The 25018-nt window shown below is 38.8% G+C and overlaps 1 protein-coding gene across 1 annotated transcript in view; it reads left to right on the top strand.

The window, feature by feature from the left end:
• The window catches only part of LOC107597722 (collagen alpha-1(XXI) chain-like), a 139204-nt gene that overhangs the window by 84493 nt on the left and 29693 nt on the right, over positions 1-25018 (top strand). The window contains exons 18-27 of the mRNA XM_016288892.1: positions 3114-3158; positions 3359-3412; positions 4861-4914; positions 7642-7695; positions 7801-7872; positions 13047-13082; positions 16205-16249; positions 17059-17091; positions 17173-17319; positions 17485-17539. Of these exons, the coding sequence (XP_016144378.1) occupies positions 3114-3158; positions 3359-3412; positions 4861-4914; positions 7642-7695; positions 7801-7872; positions 13047-13082; positions 16205-16249; positions 17059-17091; positions 17173-17319; positions 17485-17539 (595 nt within the window). The remainder of the gene's footprint in view (positions 1-3113; positions 3159-3358; positions 3413-4860; positions 4915-7641; positions 7696-7800; positions 7873-13046; positions 13083-16204; positions 16250-17058; positions 17092-17172; positions 17320-17484; positions 17540-25018) is intronic.

The raw sequence follows: 25018 nt of genomic DNA, 5'->3' as shown, positions 1-25018 counted from the left end.
GTACAGAGTGTGTGGAGATACTCTATACTACGGGCTCTCTGACTACAGAATCGCGCTGACCCTTTTGCTGTAATCCTTTAAATACAAAACCAAGATAAGACCTCCTCCAAATGGAGGCGTGTAATTTACATTAACCCAGGTCCCAGACATGGGTGGTCTACACCTTAATGGAAACAAAAGGTAATTTGCATGTAATGACCCTCTACAGTAATCAAAGTAACTTTTAACTCTTAGGATCTGGATTATCTTTTGGTAAGATTACGACCATTGTACCACTCGCCCTGAAACTATTCAAATGAAACCAAACATGACTGTAAATCTTATTTGCATTCATATAGAACATTATATTCTTGACCATTCTGAGTGAGCTGGGTGAAGAGAAGGATGGGTGAGGGGAAGGAAGGGGATGAGGAGGAACCAATGCAAATGTGAGAGAGGCGTTTTCTGCACCACCCCTCTGTGGGGTGTCTTGAAGATGCCAGTGTATTGTTTGTTTCTCAGGAGATCAACGATTCTGAGTTTCTTTTATCCTTACACTGGCATGATGACAAACTGCATCTGAGGCTGTGCCTCTGCGAAGCTTTGACATATTGACACTAAACTTTGTGTGTCATTATCACCTCGCACTGACCACACCACATCAAATTGGTAACAGTGTTACCTATTGTTTAAAAGTGATAAACCATTAATATAAAGCCTTTAACCACTAATAATGAAATAAAAAAATGCTTATGAACAGTTTTACTTCTGTTCACAAACATAGTTTGAAAAATATTATTTAACATTGTAAATATATTAGGTTACACTAACAAAACTAAATTAGTAAGAACTGGGTAAGAACTGGTAGAAATTGCTCTTTAACAACTGCACATTACCACTCTTTTACAGTGGGAGGTAAATGCTTAACGTAAAACTTGGCGCGTTGCGTTCATATTCTAAGGTCTTCTGCAGATTTTGATATTTTAATTTCACTGTCTTAATGCATAAGCTATGTTAAGCATAAAAATATCCACTGCGATTACGGTGTGTAATCAAAAGAATGTTTAAAAGTTTTTAAAAAGCAACCTTAATTTTATTTTTTTTTTTTATTCCACTGCCGCATCTAGCGTTTTTCAAAGCATAAACACCTTCTGTTTGATTTGTGAATACCTTTTAGAATGTCCTGCGAAGGGGCCCCATGCACCGCGGGGGCTGCGGGGGTGTCCTGTACACCACTGATCACGTCCTGATGCTGAACAGAGAAATCAGTAAAAACACTTTAAGTGACAAGTGTAAATAGGCCCTTGAGTTCAGGGAGCTCTCTCTTAACAAGCTGATGGTCTAAATCAGGTGTGTTAGATAAGAGAGACAAAATAAATATGCAGAGTGTCTATGGGGTTTATTTTTCACCAGTGTTGTTGTCCATAAGATAAAATGTGTCTGATCAGTTAGGAGAATGGTAAAACACCTCTCCTTAACAAGGCACATGATCTGAGATGCCATTAATGTCTGTAGCACAAATGGTGAAAAGTTTCATGCCAGAGTGTATTACTCTGGGCCAAAGGTTTGTTAAAATCAGTGTTTCCTAACACTGTTCCTTGAGGCACATTAACTGTACAGATTTTGGATGTCTCTCTTATCTTAGTCATTTATTTCAGGTCTTGGAGTCTTTACTAACAGGCTAATGAGTTGAATCAAGTGTTTTATTTGGAAAAGTTTGAAAATGTGTACTGTTGGTGTGCCTTCAGAAACAGGGTTGGGAAATCTTGGGCTTGAAACAGAGTTTGAAATCCTTAATCCTAAGCAGTGCTTGCCTTAGCAAGGACCACTTGACATTATTATTGAATAACATTACATAGGCTATATAACGTGCACATTTTATATAATATTTTTCGTCAGACTGAAATCCCTGCAGGAATAAATATTTAGTCTAACGTCAATAAAAATGCCACTGCTCCGATTTGATTGTTATTTTAGCAATAGCAGGAGGATCCTTCGACAGTAATAATTCACAAACATCTGTTATAGGCCCCCAGTCTACATATTTTATTTAACAGTAAGCTTTCATGTAGGCTAATGGCCAGCACACATCTCAGTTCAAACACTGTCCTAAATAAGCATGGCTAGCAATTGCATGGCAGAGTCTGGTGACAAGTCATCAGTGTACTGAATCGCTAAGGCATTTGCCATTTAAAACAGGTCATTGTCAGAGAAGCACAGCAGCAGACCAGTGCATATCAACTATACACATTTTGGATGTCTCTCTTATCTTAGTCAACAGGCTAATGAGTTGAATCATGTATTTTATTTGGAAGAGTTTGAAAATGTGTTGGGTTGGGAAATCTTGGGCTTGGGCAAACAGAGCTTGAAAAACGACCACTTGTAAAACGTAACAGATGTACTGCAGTACACTATGATTTAATAAGCAGTTATGACAAACCATTAAACTCGTTATCATTTTACTCTATAACTTCTTTGTCAATATCCTCTGAGGAAAATAAAACGATTATACAAATGAAGCAGTTACATTTAAAATAAAATAATAATAAAAAAATTAAAATAAAATAATAATAATGTGTGCACAATGAAAACTATTCAAAAATAGTTAATGGTTAACATAGCCTTGCTCTTTCGAGAATGAATCCGTGAGTGAATACATAAAAATTCTGAATGGATTATAGCCTAGAAAGCACAAAAAGAGCACTTCCCATATTATCACGGAAAAGCTGTCACTCGTCTTAAATCATCACGATCTTCCATTATAAATCAATGAAGCTCTACACTTCACAAGGAATCTCTAATTTACATCACGTATACACTTTGTTTGCTATAATGAGAGGGCTCACAAGTGTGTAGAGCTCAGAAGTGATTGTATTATTGAAAAACTCTGGCGTTTTTGAGTGGTGATTCTAACTTAAACACCTCTGATTAACCATTGTGTTCATGAAATCAACAGACATGTCTGTGATTGGCTACATTATTCAATGCTGCAAAGACACATTGTAGATAGAAACCTTTGACCAGATATGAAAAGCCCCACCCATGTTTGTGATGATAGGAAGCAGGGGTGGTCTCAAACGGCGTTTTTCAGACTGTGTTTAGTACACCGCATTTTAATTCTTTCTTTTTTTCAGGGCATACCTGGTATACCTGGAAATGATGGTCAGATGGGAATGAAGGTGATGTTTTCTTTCTTTCTTTTTTTTGTCCTTATGGGGACATTTTGTTTCTCATTTGTTGTTGTTTAGAGGTTATGCCTCATGCTCTTTTACAAAATTTTGTGAACTGCATGCATTTTGTAGTTTATAAGTCTCACTACTATCATAACTCAAACTACCCTAAATATAATGAAAATTTACATTTGTTGGTTCCTTTAAAGGGTGAAGTTGGCTTTCCAGGATCAAAAGGAGCCAAAGGTACACCTGGAGACCCTGTAAGTAAATCTAAAAATATAGTAAGCTCTTGAAAAATCATGATACAGAAATATGTCACTGAGTTGTGACCTAATGGTTAAAGACCCAAAGGTCACAGGTTCAATTCTCAGTAACAAAAAGAAATGTAGGTGGGGGGATTAAATGAACTGTGCTCTCTTCCACCCTCAATACTCACGGCTGAGGTGCTCTTGAGCAAGGCACCTAACCCCGAATTGCTCCCCAGGTGCCGCAACAAAAAATGGCTGCTCCAGGTGTGTCTTCAGAGGGTGTGTGTGTGCACTCGGAGGGGTTAAATGCAGCGCACAAATTCTGAGTATGGGTTTCCATACTCGACTACCCTTCATGTCTTAATTGAGAGAAAACGATTAAACGGAAAAAGAAATTGCATAATTTGTAGACTTGTCAAAGTAGACAAGATGCAAGTTAGCTAAAACGGTGGTGGCACTGAACTACACTGGTGCTCAAATCACTTCCATTCATAGGAATGCAAACATAGGAGAGAGGAAACACTGAACTCTGACTTGTGAATTCATACAGTATGGTGAAAACATGTTTTAGCAATAGAAAATGTAAATGTCACATATTGACCTCTTGACTCAATACACCTAACTTCAGTGACTTCAAAGTTGCATGGTTTACAGTGTTACAGGAGAATTTACAATATTGGACATTTTGAATTTACATGTAATTTGTGATTTATCAGAGTATGTCATCATATCCAGTTACTGATATCCATTACAGGGTGACCTTGAATGCTCAAAGTTAGTGTGCCTGCACCTAGTATTTAATGTTCAAAGCAATGTGCAGGTTATTGGTTCAGTCCCCAATGATAGGCTTAGTTGTGTATAATGTTTACAGGGAAGGGGATTGCATAATGCATAGTGACAAGCTCAGTGAAAAGCCTTGTTTTATTTGATGTATTGGAGATGGTTTATGCAATTTAAGTCAACATGAAACAGAGTTCACAACCTATTGTATTGTATACATGTATTTCCGAGTGAAGCAAACTATTCAACAAGAAAATAAACTACACTGTCAGAAATAAATGTACCCTTAAGGTAGTAATTTGGTACTATTATGAACCCTTTAGGGGTAAACAAGGTACAAAGGTGCCCATTTGAGGGTACTGCCCCATTGACAAGCCATTGTATCCCTAAAGGTACAGTTTTTGCACATTTTTTCTGAGAGTGTAGGGCGGGATTTTATCCATCGGGAACTGATTCTTGAAAAGTGGGCATTCCACACCAGACTGGAACCAGTCGTCAGGTTGTGAGGGCCTTTTTGTGACGTCAGCTGAAAAGTAAAAAGGACTATGTTTCAGGACTACATCAACAACATTACAAAGACAAACTTTTTGTGCGTGAATGAATCTCACACAAAATGTGGTAAACTTTGATTTCATTTTAAAGTTCAGAACATGTGTTTGACTGAGTCTGTCTTTCTACAGGGTGAGATGGGATTGCCTGGAATGCCTGGTTCAAGTGGACAACCTGGCTCTAAGGTCGCATTTCATGTTTTTGCCCTTTAAATACAAGATGTCCTTTGTAATTTTGAATTCATATGGAAAACATTATAGGTATTGATTTCTGAGTTTGAGTCACTATTACGTTATTATAGTGATTTTAAAGCAATTGCAAGACAGATGGTGAAATCCCTTTGTTCTGTCTGCACAGTTTTTCTCAATCGCCTTTCATCATCTGTGTTGACATGCGTGTGGATTGCTACATGTGATGTGTAATTGTGCAGAACAAAAGCCATATCTTATAAATGGTTACGTGCCGTCAAATTTGTTCCGCTTCAAATCGTGTTTTTTAGATTGTGTCCAAGAAAATAGACAACCGAGTATGTCCAGATTTCAAATCTCTAGTCTAGTTACCTTCAAACTTCAGAATGCTAGCCAACAACGCAATTCTTTATGACTCATTCACTACTTTATGAGACAAAATGGACATTTTTCATAATACATTGACAGCAGAGGGCAGAAATATGTGCACTGTTACATCGTGTACTAAATATTCTGAAAATGTCATGTTCTTAGTGACTTCTAAAGAGAGATTTATCTGTTGACATAACTCAGTTTGGGGTCTGTACAGTTTTTCAATGTTTTTAAAAGATGTTTCTTCTGTTTATCAAAGCTGCATTTATTTCAAAGTAAAACAATATTATTACAATTTAAAATAACTCTTTCTGTTACTATGATGGCGAAAGTTGTTTTTCAGCATCATTACTCCAGTCTTCAGCGTGATCCTTCTCACTTTAATTCTCATTCTTCTCATTCTTCTCATTCTAATGTGCTGATTTACTGCTTTTTGTGGAAACACTTTGAACGAAATACTTTGATTTTATTAGTTTTAGATGGTCTCTCAGCCTGATCAGCTGAGAAGTGGTAGAACCCTCCACTAAAACCATCAAACTAGACGTAACTAGAAATGGAACACCAGTCAATACCAAATCATAAAAACATTATCTGTTCTACTTTTATCAATTTTAGTTCCGGTTTTAGTAAAAATTTAGTTAAGTAAGCAGTAGAACAATTAAAAAATGATTTACAAATAAGCAAGACCTTTGAAGTTAAGACTGGCAAAATCTGCATGAGGAATCTCTAAATATGCTTTAAAAAGCAAGAGAAAGCTGTTTACAGTTTGAATATTTGTTCAGTTTCCATGGACTCCGAGTCAGTCAGTTTTATGCATCAATATGAAGAGTCACTTTGAACGTCTCTCTTGTCATTGAAATGGATTTGACTCATAAATTGACAGTGCAGTGAGCAAAGAATTAATCTGGTTCACAGATTATATCACCATCTGCAATTGGAATTGCTTATCCCACAAATGCATGAGCTTACAAGTTCCTTGATTATGATTTGAAAATGTGTGAGAATATTTTACAGTGAACAAATAAAGTCCTGTTAAAATGTTTTGCTGTTAAATATTAAGATCATGGACAACGGGAAGTTAATCTCTGAAGTCTTTCAGTGATCAAAACCAGTATTGATTTATTTATTTATTAAAATTAAGGTAACATGTATTTTTTTTACATATGTTGTTTTCAATTATTTGTAAGCAATAGATGCTGTTTTTGCTTTAACTTTAATTAGAGATGCATTTAAAGCTCCCATGGAAATCATATTTACGTTAGTACACTCTTACAAATTGTCAGGTCAAGACAAGTCAGCTTAATTTTTTATAGCACTTCATACAATAGAGGCACATTCAATTCTGCTATAAAGCTGCTGTAGAAAGACAATATTCATGTTGTCATTATTCAGCTCAATAATTCAGTTGTCAAAATTAACTTTTTGCAGTTAAATACAGAGTTTTGGCATGAAACTTGAAAAAAAGAATTGCCGTTAATAGTGTTCATCGTCTGTTTGATTACGTCTTTAATTGATTTTTCCGTACATTTCTGCCATATGTACATTAACTGACAGTCACCACTGATAAGTATTGTTGAAACTTAATTTTCTGTAAAGTTGCTTTGCAACTTTTTGTATCGTGAAAAGCGCTATACAAATAAACTTAAATTGAATTGAATTGAAACTCTAGATGGTGCAGTCCGACAGGTCTAACTCAATCTGACCTAATGACATCATTATCACATGGCACAGTTGATTGGTCTCTCCTGTATCGGTAGCCAATGAGCTCGCTGCTCAACATTCAAATATATGATTAGTGCTTGCCGTAGCACCTTCCCCAGCTCCACCTGTATAGATCTGCTACGAGGTGATTCATGTACACTATCATGTACGCTGGGGGTTATTTCATGTATGTTATATTTGCAGCAGCAATATTTTTTACATGCTCACAGCAGCATGTTGTGAATGTATTGGCAGTAGCAAGTCTCGGTACTTGCTCTGCCGCAGCAGCAGCGTAGCAGATCTATTCCGCCAAGACCAAATACATTAACATTGTCATGTACATTACTATGCCAGTCCCTCCAATAGTTGTCATGACAGAACTACATTTCAGATTTCACAGGCCAAAAATAAAAAAAGCTTGTACTGTATTTTGTCCAATAAATGCTCTCTAGAATGAGAAAGTCTCTCTCCCTATTATTAGCAGATAGCAAATCCATGTCTGTGACGTAAGATAAAAGCTTTGATACGTTCCATCCAGATTTCCTGTTTTAATAGATAAAGAGAACCATGTTCATCAAGCCTTTTCATGGATCTTTAATACAAGTTCTTACTTGCTAACTTGGATACTCCAACTCAAATTTCCATTATTAGGGCACTAAAGGGGGCAGTGGAGAGTCTGGTCAACCAGGACCTCCAGGACTAGAGGTAAAGTCCTATTCAAATTAAACCTCATCAGATGGTTGAAGGAAGAGGAAACATATGATAGCCCGCAAGAGTTATTTACAAGTTTATATGCTTTTCTTGATCAAGGGTAAGCCTGGAGAACCTGGGGCAGCTGGCCAGCCAGGACATCCAGGAATGCCAGGATCACCAGGACAGAAGGCAAGTCATTAATTATGACTCCATAAAAATTATACATCATATTATATCTGGGGTTTGGATGTCTCATACATTTACTAAACTTTCTGGAAATGATTTGGTCACTTTATTCAAATTTAATTTATTTCTTCTGATCCAACGGTAAAGAAAACTCTGACATTGCATTTCTGGTTAAGTCTTGGAGGTAAAAGCCCACGCTATGGTGAGCATATTTTCCAAGAGTAGCTCTATTAACTTTAGTAAGGTAATGAACATTTCTGCCATGGCCAAAAAAAAAAAAGCTTTCATGAAAATGTTGCTTGTGGTTTACAAGCATTGGCTGCTTTCAGTGAAACTAAATTAATTATCAACAGCTGTTTTTAAAATTAGAGCTAAATCTTAATTACTATTGGTTTGCTCTCTGTTTTAGAAGTGGCAATTTTGTTATGAATCTGTCATTCAAAATTACTGTATAGAGTTTTGAAAATAATCTCAAATACGGTAACAGTAGCAGTAACTGCCCAACACATGGTACTGTACACGTGATAGACTTCATAGAAACTAATTTCTTCTTTGAAGGTTTTCAAGTTTCAATTTAATTCAGTGATTTATGACACAAGTTAGATATACACAAATCATATGTACATTTTGAAACCACTAGTGCAAAGGCAATAATTTTACATGTACATTTATTAATTTTTCAAACGTGCAACTTACTTGAAAAAAATGAAAACAAGCGATCATCCTAAGTAGGCAATAATATGAGACGTGCTAGCAATATAAAGTTCCAGACACTATTTGAGAATAATGCAAGCTAGAACAGGGAAGGATTAAGAAATGGTTAATGGATAGAAGAATGTGTTTGTTTGTTTTCAGCGGGAAACAAGTGTTGACAATAGAGTAGAGTTTTCAGCTGTTTCTTGAATATTGTCAGGGATAGGATTAGGAAGATCATTCCAACAGCAAGGAACAGTGAAATAAAACGTTCTGGATATTAATTTAGTGCCTCTTTGTGAGGGTTCTATCAGCCGTCACTCACTACCAACCTCAGGCTTCTGGAGGGAATGCAGATTCGTAAGAGTGAGTGGAGGTAGGAGAGCATCAGTGTCTTCGACTAGGTAGCCAGTGCAGGGAGAGAAAGAGAGGTGTGACGTGGACCCTTTTGAATCATGGGCTTTCTGAATCATTTGTTGAGGTTTGATTGCGCCTGATGGAAGTCCAGCCAGAAGAGAATTGCAGTAGTCCAGCCTACAAATGACACGGGCCTGGAAGAGCCGCATGCTCCATTAGAAAGCACCTGAACTTCCTGATGCTGTGCAGTGCAAACCTGCATGATTGTGCTGTTGTTGCTGCAGTGTGTTCTTTAAAGGTAATCTGGTCATCAAAGATTACCTCAAGATTGTTGATGATTTTAGCTGTATGGTGAAATTGTTCTGTACAGTCAAATTGGCACAGAAGATGAGAATCTCTGTCTTTGCTAGGTTGAGCTACAGGTGTTATTCTTTAATCCATGCAGAGAAGTCTGCTAGGCAGTCCAAGATCAGTGCAGTTACCGTGGGATCGTCTAGTTAAAATGAGAATGCAAGCTGTGTGAGCATATACACTATTTTTTCATTACAAATTATATTGTCAGCATAGCAATTTGAATGAAAATAAAAAAGTGGGTCGACATGGTCGTTCAGTGTGTAGTACTGTTGCCTTTCAGAAAGAAGGTCCTTAACTGATCCAGGATACGTTTCTGTGTGGAGTTTGCCTGTTCTCCCCGTGTCTGCGTGGGTTTCCTACAGATGCATAGGTAATAGGTAAAGAATTGCTAGGTAAGGCGGGTGAAGCAAGAGCTTATGAATGCATGGAGCAGAGTTTCAGTGTCTTTTGGACTTAAAAGTGGGTGGAAGAACACTTAACACAGGAGTAAAAATGGGCCTGAAATATTAGAGGTTGGTCCCAGATTGCAAAGTGGTCTAAATAGTCATGTTAGCCTCATATATATATATAGTCAAATTGGCACAGAAGATGAGAATCTCTGTCTTTGCTAGGTTGAGCTACAGGTGTTATTCTTTAATCCATGCAGAGAAGTCTGCTAGGCAGTCCAAGATCAGTGCAGTTACCGTGGGATCGTCTAGTTAAAATGAGAATGCAAGCTGTGTGAGCATATACACTATTTTTTCATTACAAATTATATTGTCAGCATAGCAATTTGAATGAAAATAAAAAAGTGGGTCGACATGGTCGTTCAGTGTGTAGTACTGTTGCCTTTCAGAAAGAAGGTCCTTAACTGATCCAGGATACGTTTCTGTGTGGAGTTTGCCTGTTCTCCCCGTGTCTGCGTGGGTTTCCTACAGATGCATAGGTAATAGGTAAAGAATTGCTAGGTAAGGCGGGTGAAGCAAGAGCTTATGAATGCATGGAGCAGAGTTTCAGTGTCTTTTGGACTTAAAAGTGGGTGGAAGAACACTTAACACAGGAGTAAAAATGGGCCTGAAATATTAGAGGTTGGTCCCAAGTGGTCAAGTGGTCTAAATAGTCATGTTAGCCTCATATATATATATATATATATATATATATATATATATATATATATATATATATACATATATATATATATATATACAGTATATATGCATACATTACAAGAGCTTGTGGTCCTAATAACAAATTCAGTTTTGAATTTGAGATTTTAATACCACTAATACAGGCATTAAGAGCAGATAGGGCCTATATATTTTTTATTTATTTGTATATTGTTGTTTTTGTTGGCGGCAGTATATGAATTTTCTCCAATCTGGTCAGTAGATTCCAGCCTCTTTAAAAACAGTTCCCCTTCTAGGGAACTCAGCGATGCGCCCCCTAGGGGACACAATGGGGAATGCAGCCTGCATGACCGGTGTCTGAAGCACATGTGAAACAATGTCAATCTATTGGCCCACCTGGCCCATGGCGTCATAGGCGGGATGCCCGGAAGTATAAAAGGGCACCTACTGAATACGTCATCCTCTTTGCTGTCTTCAGGAGGCGTCTGTATGAAGTGTGTGTGAGATTAGTAGACAGCCCACTCTTGTTGTCTGGGTAGTTTCAGTCTGGTAGCCTTTCCTGGTTACATAGTTATCTGAGGATATCTATGTGCTAGCTCAGTGACTGCTCCCCTTCTTATGGTATTTAAGTAGCGGTCTCCTTGAGCCCTTGCCTAGACAGTGCTATTTCCCCTACTAGGGTTGTAAGTAGATAGCCCACTCTCTGTGGTCTGGGCTGTTCTGCAGGAAGGCTATCTAGGCTAGCTGTGCATTGTCTTCTGTGGGACTAACACAGTTTTGGGACCTCCTTACTATAGCCATCTGAGGGTGGTTATATTCCAGTCATTATTTTGGCAGGACGGGCTTACTGGCATACAGCTATATGTGGCTAGCTGTGTTCTACTGCAATTGCGGTGAGCCCTCTCATAGAGTGGTCCCCTTTCCTAGAACCTAGCTATCTGAGGATAGCTATGTGTTAGGTCAGTGTTTGCTCCCCTGCTTAGGGTTTTGTGTAGCGGTCTTTTGAGCCCATACCTAGACAGTGTTGTCTCCCCTCTTTGGGTCGAAAGTAGACAGCCCACTCTTGTGGTCTGGGTAGTTTTCAGTCGGTCCCCCTTCTGGTTGCCCTTCCTAGGTACATAGCTATCTGAGGATATCTATGTGCTAGCTCAGTGACTGCTCCCCTTCTTAGGGTCTTTAAGTAGCGGTCTCTTTGAGCTCTTGAGCAGCTCTGTAGGAAGATTATCTAGGCTATGTTATTCTGGTCCACAAGCCTTCATAAGACCTTAGGGACATAGCTATCTGAGGATATCTATGTGCTAGCTCAGTGACTGCTCCCCTTCTTAGGGTCTTTAAGTAGCGGTCTCTTTGAGCTCTTGAGCAGCTCTGTAGGAAGATTATCTAGGCTATGTTATTCTGGTCCACAAGCCTTCATAAGACCTTAGGGACATAGCTATCTGAGGATATCTATGTGCTAGCTCAGTGACTGCTCCCCTTCTTAGGGTCTTTAAGTAGCGGTCTCTTTGAGCTCTTGAGCAGCTCTGTAGGAAGATTATCTAGGCTATGTTATTCTGGTCCACAAGCCTTCATAAGACCTTAGGGACATAGCTATCTGAGGATAGCTGTGTTCTTGCTCAGCAGCTACTCTCTTTACCTGCAATCTGTATTTAGCGATCTCTAGCTCCTCTAGAGGCTTTCTAGTTAGCCTCTTCAGTGGTCTTGTGTATCCAGGCTAGTTCTGCTTACATAGCATAACTATCTCAGGATAGCTGTGCTCTTAACTTGGGTGGGATGTTCCCCTTGATCTATTCGGATTCCCCCGTTTCTGTCAAGTTGCGTGAGCGACCCGTGGCGTCAGTGGCATAGCCCCTTTCTTAGGAAAGGCTTGGTGTATGTTTGTCGCTTCCTTGGTGCTCTCCCACCGGGTGGACAGGCATGCGTCTCGGCACGGCGTGGTTGGATTTTTTTCCGCATTGCGCCCCCTAGGGGGCACAGCATTGAGTTCCCTAGAAGGGGAACGTCTCGGGTTATGCATGTAACCATGGTTCCCCAAGAGGGTAAGAGATGCTGCGCCCCCTTGCCATGCCTTCGGCCTGCCTGTCTATGTCTCCTTCAGACAGCTAAAGTGGATGATGTATTCAGCAGGTGCCCTTTTATACTTCCAGGCATCCCGCCTATGACGTCATGGGCCAGGTGGGCCATTAGATTGGTGTTGTTTCACAGGAGCTACAGAAACTGGTCATGCAGGCTGCATTCCCCATTGTGCCCCCTAGGGGGCACAGCGTCTCGTTCACTCTCGGGGAACCATGGTTACAATCGTAGCCCAAGACGTTTAAGCTTTTCCAGCCTGGTGTGCTTCAGCAACTTTTTTGAGAAGTCCTCAGTAATCTCTTTTGATGGAAATTTTGCATGGTGAGGACCAGTCTTTAAGCAATTATTATCAGTTTAGGTTTAATAGAAAGATCTGTGTATTGTTTGTTTATTTTGATTCTCTTTATCTAGTTATAGGAAATAGATGAAGATTTGATCACAAAGCACTTCAAATGTATGCAGAATGGGCTCATAACATTTCTATTGCTATAGTATTTATTGTATTATATAAAACTTTGTTTTTTTTGTTGTTGTTGTTTTGTTTAGTTTTTTTCCTCACACTGTTTTCTTCAAACCCTACTGTGAAATGTTTTACAGGGTCAAAGAGGAGATGCTGGTGAAAGAGGAATAGATGTAAGTTAAAATTTACTGTAATAATGAACTTGGTGTTTATATGTTGTTGGACGGTCAAATTAAAATATATTTTTTACAGCTAGTTGTGGTTTACTGGAAAAAAAAATCGCTAGTATTTTGGTAGAAATGTATAGGGTTAAGGGATGTTTTTTTATTTTTTTTTCCTTAACTCTGTTATTAAACTGAAAGGGACCCTTCACTTACTAATTGAAAAACACTTTCTTCCTCTTAAGATGAGCCCAGAAAACCATCTTACATTCTTTGTTATATGTGATCATAGTGAATGTTGGCAAATGTCTTTTGGCTTGTATTCCCATGGAAAATGTGGTCATTTTTTAGTTCTGCTTTGTACAATTAAAAACACAGCTGAAATGCATAAACGTAAACTTTTGTCAGATTTAATTACAGTATGCTTAGAATGACATGCTATGTCTAAGATATTGCTTGTGGGAGCCTTGCCTTCATGTCACTGTAGTACAGCCCTATGATTTTTGCCATGTGGAAAACTCAATCCAGTCAAAAATAATATGGAATGTCATGGAATCTAACACATTTTGGTTGAATACGTCAAACATAGGGTTGTACACTTCGAATCACAATATGAACTAGTGTTTGTCAATATTAAGCTGCAAAATAACTGCTATTCAAAGATTAATTACATTTTTAAGTTTTATGCATTCATTTGATTACCATTTTTTATTACATTTTGTTAAAACACAGAATCCAGAAGGAAAAAAAAAAGTATTACATTGGGTCCAGTTATGGTTAGAAGAATTGAAATAATGAAAAGGAAAAAAAAAAAATTGTGAAGAGTAAAACAGACCTCCTAGGGCCCTACCATATCTTGAAAATGTTGTATAACCATAATAGAATTGTCGGATATCTATGACAAGAAAGATTAACATTTATTTTAGAGAACTGGTTTTCAGTGAGCAATTGGCTGCCAAATATTCATTTCACGTGTCCTTAAAACGTCTTAAGCCTTAAGTTTAGTCCATAAGGCCATAAAAAGTCTTAAATGGTAGCCTACTGCACATTATGCCTTAATTAGGAGATGGAAATTTTGGGATGGAAAGACTAGATTTGCGATATAGCTTAATGTGATGATTAAACTAAAAAAATCTATGATTTCATTGAATAAATATGAGTGCTGCATGTTAGGTGTTGCACTGCTTTGTTTACAGCCATTACCTGCGAAACTGCTGTATTTCTGCTGTTGCAAAAGCGCCACCTGCTGGCAGAGAATGAATGTGCATTTTCAATAAGCCCTTCTGCTGTTTTTGTTCAGAACCAATGCGAAAATCAAGAGAAGGTCCTCACTGCAGAACACAAGATCCAGGGGGCGTGGTTGGATCCAGATCCAACTCCTCCCACCTTACATATACCTAAACCTACCCGTCTCTACCCCCTGAGCCCTAAACCCACCCATCTCCACCCCTAAACCTACCAATCTCCACACTCTAGATGTGGATCCAACCACGCCCCTTGGATCTTGTGTTCTGCAGTGAGGGGCTACTGAAAATCAACCCACGTTTTTATCCTGCAAACACGCAGAGTTGTAAGTGTGAACTGGTGTATTGAAAAGAAAATTGTAATTAATATAATAATTGATTGATAATAATTGTTTAAATTAATATAATAATTGATACTTTTGACTCTATTTTCATAAAAATGGTTTAAAGGCTGAAGTGTGAAGTTTATCATTTTATAAAACATTTTGTTTTTGTGAAAACCCATATCTGAACTGTAAATCATGAGCTTACAGTGATTTTACAGTTTAATATGTAACCATAGACACTGCCCTACTGTACTCATATGGTACTAATTGTATTTGTGCAGGTCTTAAAAAATGTCTTAAAATGTCTTATGTTTAGCATGGTAAATTTGAGCTTAAAAATCCTGCAGATACCCTGGATTACAGTGTAAAATAGAATGTTATTGATTTATATACAGCCTAAAATAGACCAATTCAATATTAATTAAAAATGAAGATTTTACTTAAACATGTTTATGCAATTGAACAGGGGACGAAAGGTGAAAAAGGAGACTCTGGGCGACCTGGTGTTCATGTAAGTTACATACAAAGTTTAGTCCATAAGGCCATAAAAAGTCTTAAATGGTAGCCTACTGCACATTATGCCTTAATTAGGAGATGGAAATTTTGGGATGGAAAGACTAGATTTGCGATATAGCTTAATGTGATGATTAAACTAAAAAAATCTATGATTTCATTGAATAAATATGAGTGCTGCATGTTAGGTGTTGCACTGCTTTGTTTACAGCCATTACCTGCGAAACTGCTGTATTTCTGCTGTTGCAAAAGCGCCACCTGCTGGCAGAGAATGAATGTGCATTTTCAATAAGCCCTTCTGCTGTTTTTGTTCAGAACCAATGCGAAAATCAAGAGAAGGTCCTCACTGCAGAACACAAGATCCAGGGGGCGTGGTTGGATCCAGATCCAACTCCTCCCACCTTACATATACCTAAACCTACCCGTCTCTACCCCCTGAGCCCTAAACCCACCCATCTCCACCCCTAAACCTACCAATCTCCACACTCTAGATGTGGATCCAACCACGCCCCTTGGATCTTGTGTTCTGCAGTGAGGGGCTACTGAAAATCAACCCACGTTTTTATCCTGCAAACACGCAGAGTTGTAAGTGTGAACTGGTGTATTGAAAAGAAAATTGTAATTAATATAATAATTGATTGATAATAATTGTTTAAATTAATATAATAATTGATACTTTTGACTCTATTTTCATAAAAATGGTTTAAAGGCTGAAGTGTGAAGTTTATCATTTTATAAAACATTTTGTTTTTGTGAAAACCCATATCTGAACTGTAAATCATGAGCTTACAGTGATTTTACAGTTTAATATGTAACCATAGACACTGCCCTACTGTACTCATATGGTACTAATTGTATTTGTGCAGGTCTTAAAAAATGTCTTAAAATGTCTTATGTTTAGCATGGTAAATTTGAGCTTAAAAATCCTGCAGATACCCTGGATTACAGTGTAAAATAGAATGTTATTGATTTATATACAGCCTAAAATAGACCAATTCAATATTAATTAAAAATGAAGATTTTACTTAAACATGTTTATGCAATTGAACAGGGGACGAAAGGTGAAAAAGGAGACTCTGGGCGACCTGGTGTTCATGTAAGTTACATACATGTGTGTGTGTGTGTGTGTGTGTGTGTGTGTGTGTGTGTCTTATAAATAAAACCTACAGTACATTAAATTCTGCACAATCAAATAAATAAACTCTTTAATAGTAAGGATATTAAATAGCATTAATTTTTGTATCTGAAATTATGGAATCAACCACAAGGTGGTGCAGTTTTTCTTAATAGTAACAGAGGGCAAGGCAACGTTTAATATATAAATGTATACTTTTTTGTAATAAATAAATATATATATATATATATATATACACACACACACACACACACACACACAAAAACGTATAAAAGTTAAAATATCAAATTTAAATAGTTTCAGTAAAACAGTTACATATGTGTGCAGTATGTTTTAGGTGATAAACTACAGTACAGAGGTCCCAAAGCCACACTTGGTTAGATGTATAATATGCCAGCATTATTTTACTCAGGTATATGGAACTACCGTAACTATACAATATGCTATACACTTTTTGTGTATATACTACAAAAACTATTGTATTTAGATTTTCTATTTTAGTATTTTATAGTATTTTAGTATCACTGAATAAAAGTCAATTTAAAATACTTGTTAATATGGACTGAACAATTAAAATACAAATATATACAAAATGTTTACTTTTCTTTGCATCACTGTGGCTATCTAGTGCATCTGCAGCATTTTACAGATGTCTGAAGTGTTTAATTCTAAGAAGAATTTGCATAATATTTTGGCAAATCAAACAGTTGCCTTGTAAAAGGTATTGTTGTTTCATTGATATGAGATGTGACTTCTCTCTTCATAAACAGGGTTTACCTGGGCAAGCTGGGCAGAAAGGAGAGGTGGGCACATCACTGATCTGAATGTACGTTCACCATTAGCTGTACTGTGAGTGTGTTGAGTTGTGTTTGTGTGCATGTCAGAAAGGGACAGCAGGAGAGCCTGGTCAGAGCGGTCAGTTCGGCCATCAGGGGCTCCCTGGACAGCAAGGACAGACAGGACCCTCAGGGCCCAGAGGACAGAGCGGAGAAATAGGCCCCCCGGGACAACCTGGACCTGAAGGACGACCTGTGAGTATTGTGTTTCCAAATAACTATATGAGCTTAAAAATGTTTAACACTGTGTTGTACTGTAGCCTTCTTCTCCAATAAGATAATCTAGTCAGTGGTGGATAAAATGTTGCATAGACAGTTAAATAGAAACTTTTGTTCCAATGATGGCATGCATTTTTGCAGGGCAGAGAGCTGTCTGAGCAACATATTCAGCAGATTTGCAGAGATGTCCTTCGATGTGAGTACCCAAAATGATCTCCCAGTAGTGCACTATAGTATTTTTAATTGATTGTATACTGTAAATATACATATACAAGTGATTCAAAAAACATGTCCAGCTCAAATTTCACGCCAAAAAAAAATAAACTCTAAATAGTATATAACTAAATAACTATATATATATATATGTAATATATTTAATATCTATTTAATATATATATATATATATATATATATATATATATATATATATATATATATATAAAAAATCAATTAAGCTTTTTTTAACATCTTTTTTTTGTTTGTTTTTTTTGTGTTATTTTCCTGAAATTTAGACACATTTTAATTTTTGTTCAGTATGATACTCATCTTTTCAGTGTTCAAGACACTGAAAACAGTGAGACTACATAAATATTGATATTAAATTGATAATTTTGAATCAATGGATAGTCCTAATATATATATACAAACATACTGTATACACACACACTTATAAACATATACATGTATACATTATACAGCATAAATGAGTACACCCCCTCTGAATATAAAGATACATGTAATAAACATACTTAATAAACACACACACACACACACCAATATCTGTAAAATAAGTAAGTTTTGCTTAAATGAAGGGTTGCAAGAAGTAGCAATATTCTATTATGCAGTGTGTCCTCTATTACTTTTATGTATACTGCTCTAACCCTTCATTTAGTATACAAGTTCATGACAAATTGTCACATCTCTCCTGTTAAATGTCTGGAGTTCAATCTCCTTGAGTGCCCTGAGTGCTGCTTAACTTGTCTCTACAAAATTCCCCACATGGGATTAATAGTGTTAAAAGCAAGTGAAATACTTGGAGAATAAAGTATTTGTCATGCTGGGAGAACGTGCCTAACAATTGACCTATCGGTAAGCCCCTCCCCTGGAACGCAGATGAGCCAATTGTAGTTGACTATCAGCTGCACGGGGACCAGAACTCGGACATCTTTAGATTTCAGCACCATAGAGAAACACTGGAAGATCCGAAGCTCTCATCAGTTTGATGGTGTTTATGCTACAAAAATGACAAAACTATGTGCCTGGGGCAGGGGTTTTCAAACTGGGATCCGCGGACCCTTGGAGGTTCGTGACGCAAAGCCAGGGGGTCCGCAAAATAATTTGCTATACCGTATTTTCCGGACTGCAACTTGCTTTTTTTTTATCTTCTGAAATGTGCTATGATTTATATTCCAACGTGACTTATTTAATGCATTAATGTCAAATAAGCAAAGCGTAAACACTTAAAAGCGGGCACTTCAAGGTTTATATAGCTAAATATATTTCTCATGTCTGTTTGACAAGTAGAAAGTATTGCAGAGTTTTTCTTCATTTTAGTAAGAAGTTCACAGAGACCAAGACGGCAAGCGCATTGTGTTTGTTTTCTTTATTTTACAAAAGCTCAATGTTTCACTGTCATTTTGAAGGTACACAAATAAAAATAGACAATTTTAATGATATCTTGCTCTTATCTGACGAATATAAAAAATTTTCCGCTGATATAAAGGAATCCAAAGTGTTCGCGCTGGCGCCTCCCACGCACACACAACATATCAGTTCTAGCATTGCAACTTGACATCGCAGCCTCATCATCAGCAAATTAAATGAGACGACTAAACATACAAAAGATATTTGGTGACTCAATTTAACTTGTCTGTTGTACAATATGTAGGTTTTTGCCGGTTAGCGTGAGCATCACCATTCCGTGGTGTTTTTCCAAACACTTTTTTTGCATATGCGAAGGATGCTGTTAGTAAATATTCTGACACTAGAGAAGTACAAAGCCTTCTTTACATAATAAGTAGCCTAATAGAGCCCACTACGTGATTATGTTTCACTTTTAGTAAGTACGTTTAGTTTGTTATGGACATAGCCATAGGCGCAGATTTATTTTTCTGTCGGTGGGTGCAAAAAAAACAAGCATTTTTTTTTTTTTATAAAACATTTTCACCAGTTTCTACTAGTAAATGATAACCGGGCTAGGTTATCATACACATGCACAACAAATGCTTAACATATTTAAACATTCTCATTACTCAGTATATAATTATACTGGGTGTTAGTTTTTTTTCTAGAGTAGTCTATACATTCTTAAAAATAAAGGTGCTTCAAGGATTTCCAGTATAGCAATGAAGGAGGGAGCAGCTAGAGAATGGGGGCTCCTGATCCATCCTTTAATTTTCTAATTTATACGACATATAAGATCAACAATCACATTAATAGTTACGTAATACATTGCAGATTGAACTATGAGCAACTCAAAACAGAAACAAGCTCACTCTTCAGCTCCGCTGACCACGAGATCAACCGCTAGCATAGCGGGTAAATTAGCAGCCATGGCTACCTCATCTAATGCAGAGAAACAATCCGCGACTGAGTCTTTTGAACCTGTCTCCATTGTCCAATTAGTTTCTGAACTAACAAAACAAAGAAATAGTATCAGAGAAAACATTTGTGGAATTGATTCAAGAATGTATTGGTCCTTTGCAAAGTTCGATAGATGCATTACGAGAAACGTTGGATGACTTTCAAGGCCGTTTGGTGTCGATGGAATCCCGAGTCAGGGAAAACTTTGAAAAGCTGATAGCGGCAGAAAAAGTTATCAAAACTCTGCAAACCCAAAACTCGTCCCTGCTTGACTGCATCGAAGACCTGGAAAACAGACCCCGCAGATCCAACTTGAGGATTGTTAATATTCCAGAAGGGAGTGAAAATAATCAAGATCCCGTTAAGTTAGTTTCTGAAATGCTGAAGGAGATGACGGGTGCAGAAGTCTTCGACAAACCACCAATACTGGAGAGAGCTCACCGATTCCCCGGTCAAAAACCGACAGATGGCCGTAAACCATTTGTGGTTTGCTTTCACCGGTTCCAAGACAAAGAGCGGCTTGAAAATGAAGTTTTTCTTCATTTTAGTAAGAAGTTCACAGAGACCAAGACGGCAAGCGTATTGTGTTTGTTTTCTTTATTTTACAAAAGCTCAATGTTTCACTGTCATTTTGAAGGAACACAAATAAAAATAGACAATTTTAATGATGTCTTGCTCTTATCTGACGAATATCAAATTTTTCCGCTGATATAAAGGAATCCAAAGTGTTTGCGCTGGCGCCTCCCACGCACACACAACATATCAGTTCTAGCATTGCAACTTGACATCGCAGCCTCATCATCAGCAAACTAAATGAGACGACTAAACATACAAAAGATATTTGGTGACTCAATTTAACTTGTCTGTTGTACAATATGTAGGTTTTTGCCGGTTAGCATGAGCATCACCATTCCGTGGTGTTTTTCCAAACACTTTTTTTGCATATGTGAAGGATGCTGTTAGTAAATATTCTGACACTAGAGAAGTACAAAGCCTTCTTTACATAATAAGTAGCCTAATAGAGCCCACTATGTGATTATGTTTCACTTTTAGTAAGTACGTTTAGTTTGTTATGGACATAGCCATAGGCGCAGATTTATTTTTCTGTTGGTGGGTGCAAAAAAAACAAGCATTTTTTTTTTTTATAAAACATTTTCACCAGTTTCTACTAGTAAATGATAACCGGGCTAGGTTATCATACACATGCACAACAAATGCTTAACATATTTAAACATTCTCATTACTCAGTAATTAATTATACTGGGTGTTAGTTTTTTTTCTAGAGTAGTCTATACATTCTTAAAAATAAAGGTGCTTCAAGGATTTCCAGTATAGCAATGAAGGAGGGAGTGAGTGAAATTCGAGTGAAATTCGAAGAACAAACTTTCATATTCAATTCACCTGAGGAGGCGAAACAGTTCTATGACCAAAGGGTCAATGCCTAAGGACAACCGGAATATCTAAATGTATGTTTAAGTGGAGAACTTTTATTTAATTCTTGCGTCAAATATTAATGTTCTTTGTCTGAAAAATATTTGTTTTATATAAAAATGAAAATTTAATGACTGGATTGATACTCCAAGGAGTAAAAAAGTAAACTTCTGTAAAAAGTTATGGATGTAGAAAATGTTATAGTAGATTGGGATACCCCCGTTGATAGAAATGGTTCTGAGTAATTTGAGAGATTACTACCAAATAAATGAGCGCGTATTTTTGCTCATCTCAAAAAAAATGAAAACGGATATAGCGTTTCTGCAAGAAACGCATTTACAAATAGCAGACCAGGTAAGACTTAGAAAACCATGGGTTGGACAGATTTTTCACTCCCATTTCAACAGTAAAACAAGAGGAGCAACAATTATGATTCATAAGAAAGTCCAGTTTAATGTATCTAAATGTGTTTCTGATCCCCAAGGATGCTTTGTTATCGTGACTGGATATCTGTTTCAAATCCCTGTTGTCCTGGTATGCGTTTATGCCAATGGTGGGTCGTCAGGGCCAGCAAAGCCTTCTCTGCTGGCCTAAACACTATCAGAATCACTGATTTAGTTTTAATATATTTTTCCATGAATGTTTATTAAATTATTTCCAATAGTCTATTCTCTTCATTTCATAGCTTTTCTCTTAGTTGCACTGCTTCCAGCAGTGTATGTTTATATTAGAGCTTTTATCCAATCATATTTCACCAATCGTGTTGCCAGGGTCAAAGAAATCTGCCTTAAGGCCTTCAGAATCAACAGTGCAGGCATCTGTTAACTTAAATCAATGGCAATGAAACCGTTGCTTTAACCAATCAGATTTTGAGTTGGCAACACCAGGGCCATCTAGCTGGCTAACGATAACGTCAGCATTTTCTCGTCCTTTGATTGGATGGTCAGCATAATATTTGCCTACTATATTTATTCAATCTAAAAACAGTAGTCCTAATAACTGTGAAAAATAACCACACACCTCCTCGGCACCGGCTCTGTGAAAGACTCGTGAAGATGAAAAACCACTAGAGTATAGTAGGTTAATTTTCATTCTTGACTCTTTTATCGCTTGATATAAAGCCAGGTTTAAGTTTCCGTAAGAATATCTTAGTTTCCCGAGTGGAGCTGTATTAACCGGTCTTTTCCTAAGAGAACATTACATGTGTTTTAAAGTTGACCTAACAATTTAATCACCTTATTTGTTTTTATACCAATGCTATCTGTAAGGTATAAATGCGTTTGGGTGAATAAATGTCTGTAAGAACATCGGATGGACTGTATTTGTATTATTTTGTTAGGTTAATGCTTCAGCTACAGATGATGTGTTGTGCAATTTTTAATTGGGTTTTTCTTTAGTAATGCCATTCATTCTCGCTACATAAGATACCTGTCTGTTATGTAGTGCCCTGTTGTACTGCATTACTGTGTAATATTTATGGTTTCTATAGCCGTGGCATCATTATGATGGTATGAAGAGATGGATTAATTCATGTAGGACGCCACTGAAGGCCTAGGTGTAAAATGCACGGCCCGCCACTGGTTTATGCCCCAAATTGGGACAACTTTAACTTCATTCATAAAATCATCTCACATCTATCAGATTTAAATACATACAAATACATTTTTGGCAGAGATTTAAGTTGTGTTGTTAACCCGAAATTAGATTATTCTCTGTAACAAATTAGTCCCCTGAAGCCGAGAGTAGTGAAGAACCCATGTGCAGTTTATTTACAGACGTGATCCAAACATCCAAACATAAACTGAGACACAGACTTGACATGAACAGACTTGACTTGGCATGAACAGACTAGATTCACCGACAGCGGGTTACAACTTCAATACAAGTCCAGGAGGGTGGTGGAGTGCTTATCTTGGCCGGGGACTCAGGCGTGGCGGCCATCTTGGCCGGGGACTCAGGCGGAACTGGGGGAGGGACGGAGGGTCAGGCCCATGAAGTGGAGCAGGCAGAGCGGGGGGCCATGGCGGGCCAGGCAGAGCAGGGGGCCATGGCGGGGCAGGCAGATCGGGGAGCTATGGCGGAGCAGGCAGAACAGGGCAGACTGCGAGTTCATGAACGGCCTCCTTGGCCGTGGCAGGACAGACAGAGTGTTCATGAACGGCCTCCTTGGCCGTGGCAGGACAGACAGAGTGTTCATGAACGGCCTCCTTGGCCGTGGCAGGACAGACGGAGTGTTCATGAACGGCCTCCATGGCCGTGACAGGGCAGACTGCGAGTTCAAGAACGGCCTCCGTGGCCATGACAGGGCAGACAGGGAGTTCGTGAACGACCTCCGTGGCCATTAAAGGGCAGACAGTGAGTTCGTGAACGGCCGCCGTGACAAGACATTCTGTGAGTTCGGAAGCGGACGCCACCACCTCAGGAGGTTCTGCAGCGGATGCCGCCACCTCTGGAGGTTCTGCAGAGGATGCCGCCACCTCTGGAGGTTCTGCAGCGGATTCAGGCATAGGAAAGGCCCTTGAAATGGACTCGTGGATAGGAGAGGCCTCTGAGACAGACTCATAGGCAGGAGATGCCTCTGGGGCAGATTCAAGGACAGAAGAGGCCTCAGGAGCAGACTCGTGGACAGGAGAGGCCTCAGGAGCAGACTCGTGGACAGGAGAGGCCTCAGGAGCAGACTCGTGGACAGGAGAGGACTACGTTTCTCGTAATGCATCTATCGAACTTTGCAAAGGACCAATACATTCTTGAATCAATTCCACAAATGTTTTCTCTGATACTATTTCTTTGTTTTGTTAGTTCAGAAACTAATTGGACAATGGAGACAGGTTCAAAAGACTCAGTCGCAGAGATGCCTCTGGGGCAGATTCAAGGACAGAAGAGGCCTCAGGAGCAGACTCGTGGACAGGAGAGGCCTCAGGAGCAGACTCGTGGACAGGAGAGGACTCTGGAGCGCAGTGTGCAGCCCACACGCTCAAAACGGCGACCGCCATTACGGGCAGTGCAGTAGACAGCGGGATGCCTGGCGGGCTTGAGAGCGTAGGGACCACTGGAATGTCAGCCGCTCTCACTGACATCAGTGGTGGGTTCATCACACTAGCAATCAGTCTTTTCAGTCCTCGCCCAAGCTCTGCATTCGCATGAATCTCTTGAGTGGCCAGCATGATGTGAGCAGGTCCTGGCGTAGCAGACATGACGTGCGCAGGCTGTGGCTTGGCAGGCGTGATGTGAGCAGGCTGTGGCTTGGCAGACATGATGTGAGCAGACCTTGGCTTGGCAGGCATGACGTGAACAGGCTTTGGGGAAGTGTTATGTTCCTCCTCCATGACACCCACAGTGAAGGCAGAGCCACTCATTCGCAGAGCAAAGTCTATATAAGTATATATTGTTCAAGTGACCAGCACCAATGTGGACATCGTCTGACCCAGGGCCTGCGCCGTGACTTTCTTCGCCCTTAGCGCAAGGTCCATTGCCGTGCGCAGTTCCTGCAGCCCACCCGAGTCAGCACCACCCTCGTGCAACTGCTTCAACGTCTTGGCCTGGTGGACTTGCAGGAGGGCCATGGCGTGCAGGGCGGAAGCGGCCTGTCCAGCGGCACTGTAAGCCTGTCCACGGAGGCCTCCAGTGCAGCCCGACACTCTCAGCAGCCCGGGAAAGCATA

Source organism: Sinocyclocheilus grahami, unplaced genomic scaffold, assembly GCF_001515645.1.
Source record: "Sinocyclocheilus grahami isolate Dianchi unplaced genomic scaffold, SAMN03320097.WGS_v1.1 scaffold235.1, whole genome shotgun sequence".
In the NCBI taxonomy this organism is placed as follows: domain Eukaryota; kingdom Metazoa; phylum Chordata; class Actinopteri; order Cypriniformes; family Cyprinidae; genus Sinocyclocheilus; species Sinocyclocheilus grahami.
The sequence above is the reverse complement of the archived record's forward strand: the minus strand, read 5'-3'. Positions and strand labels throughout refer to the sequence as shown.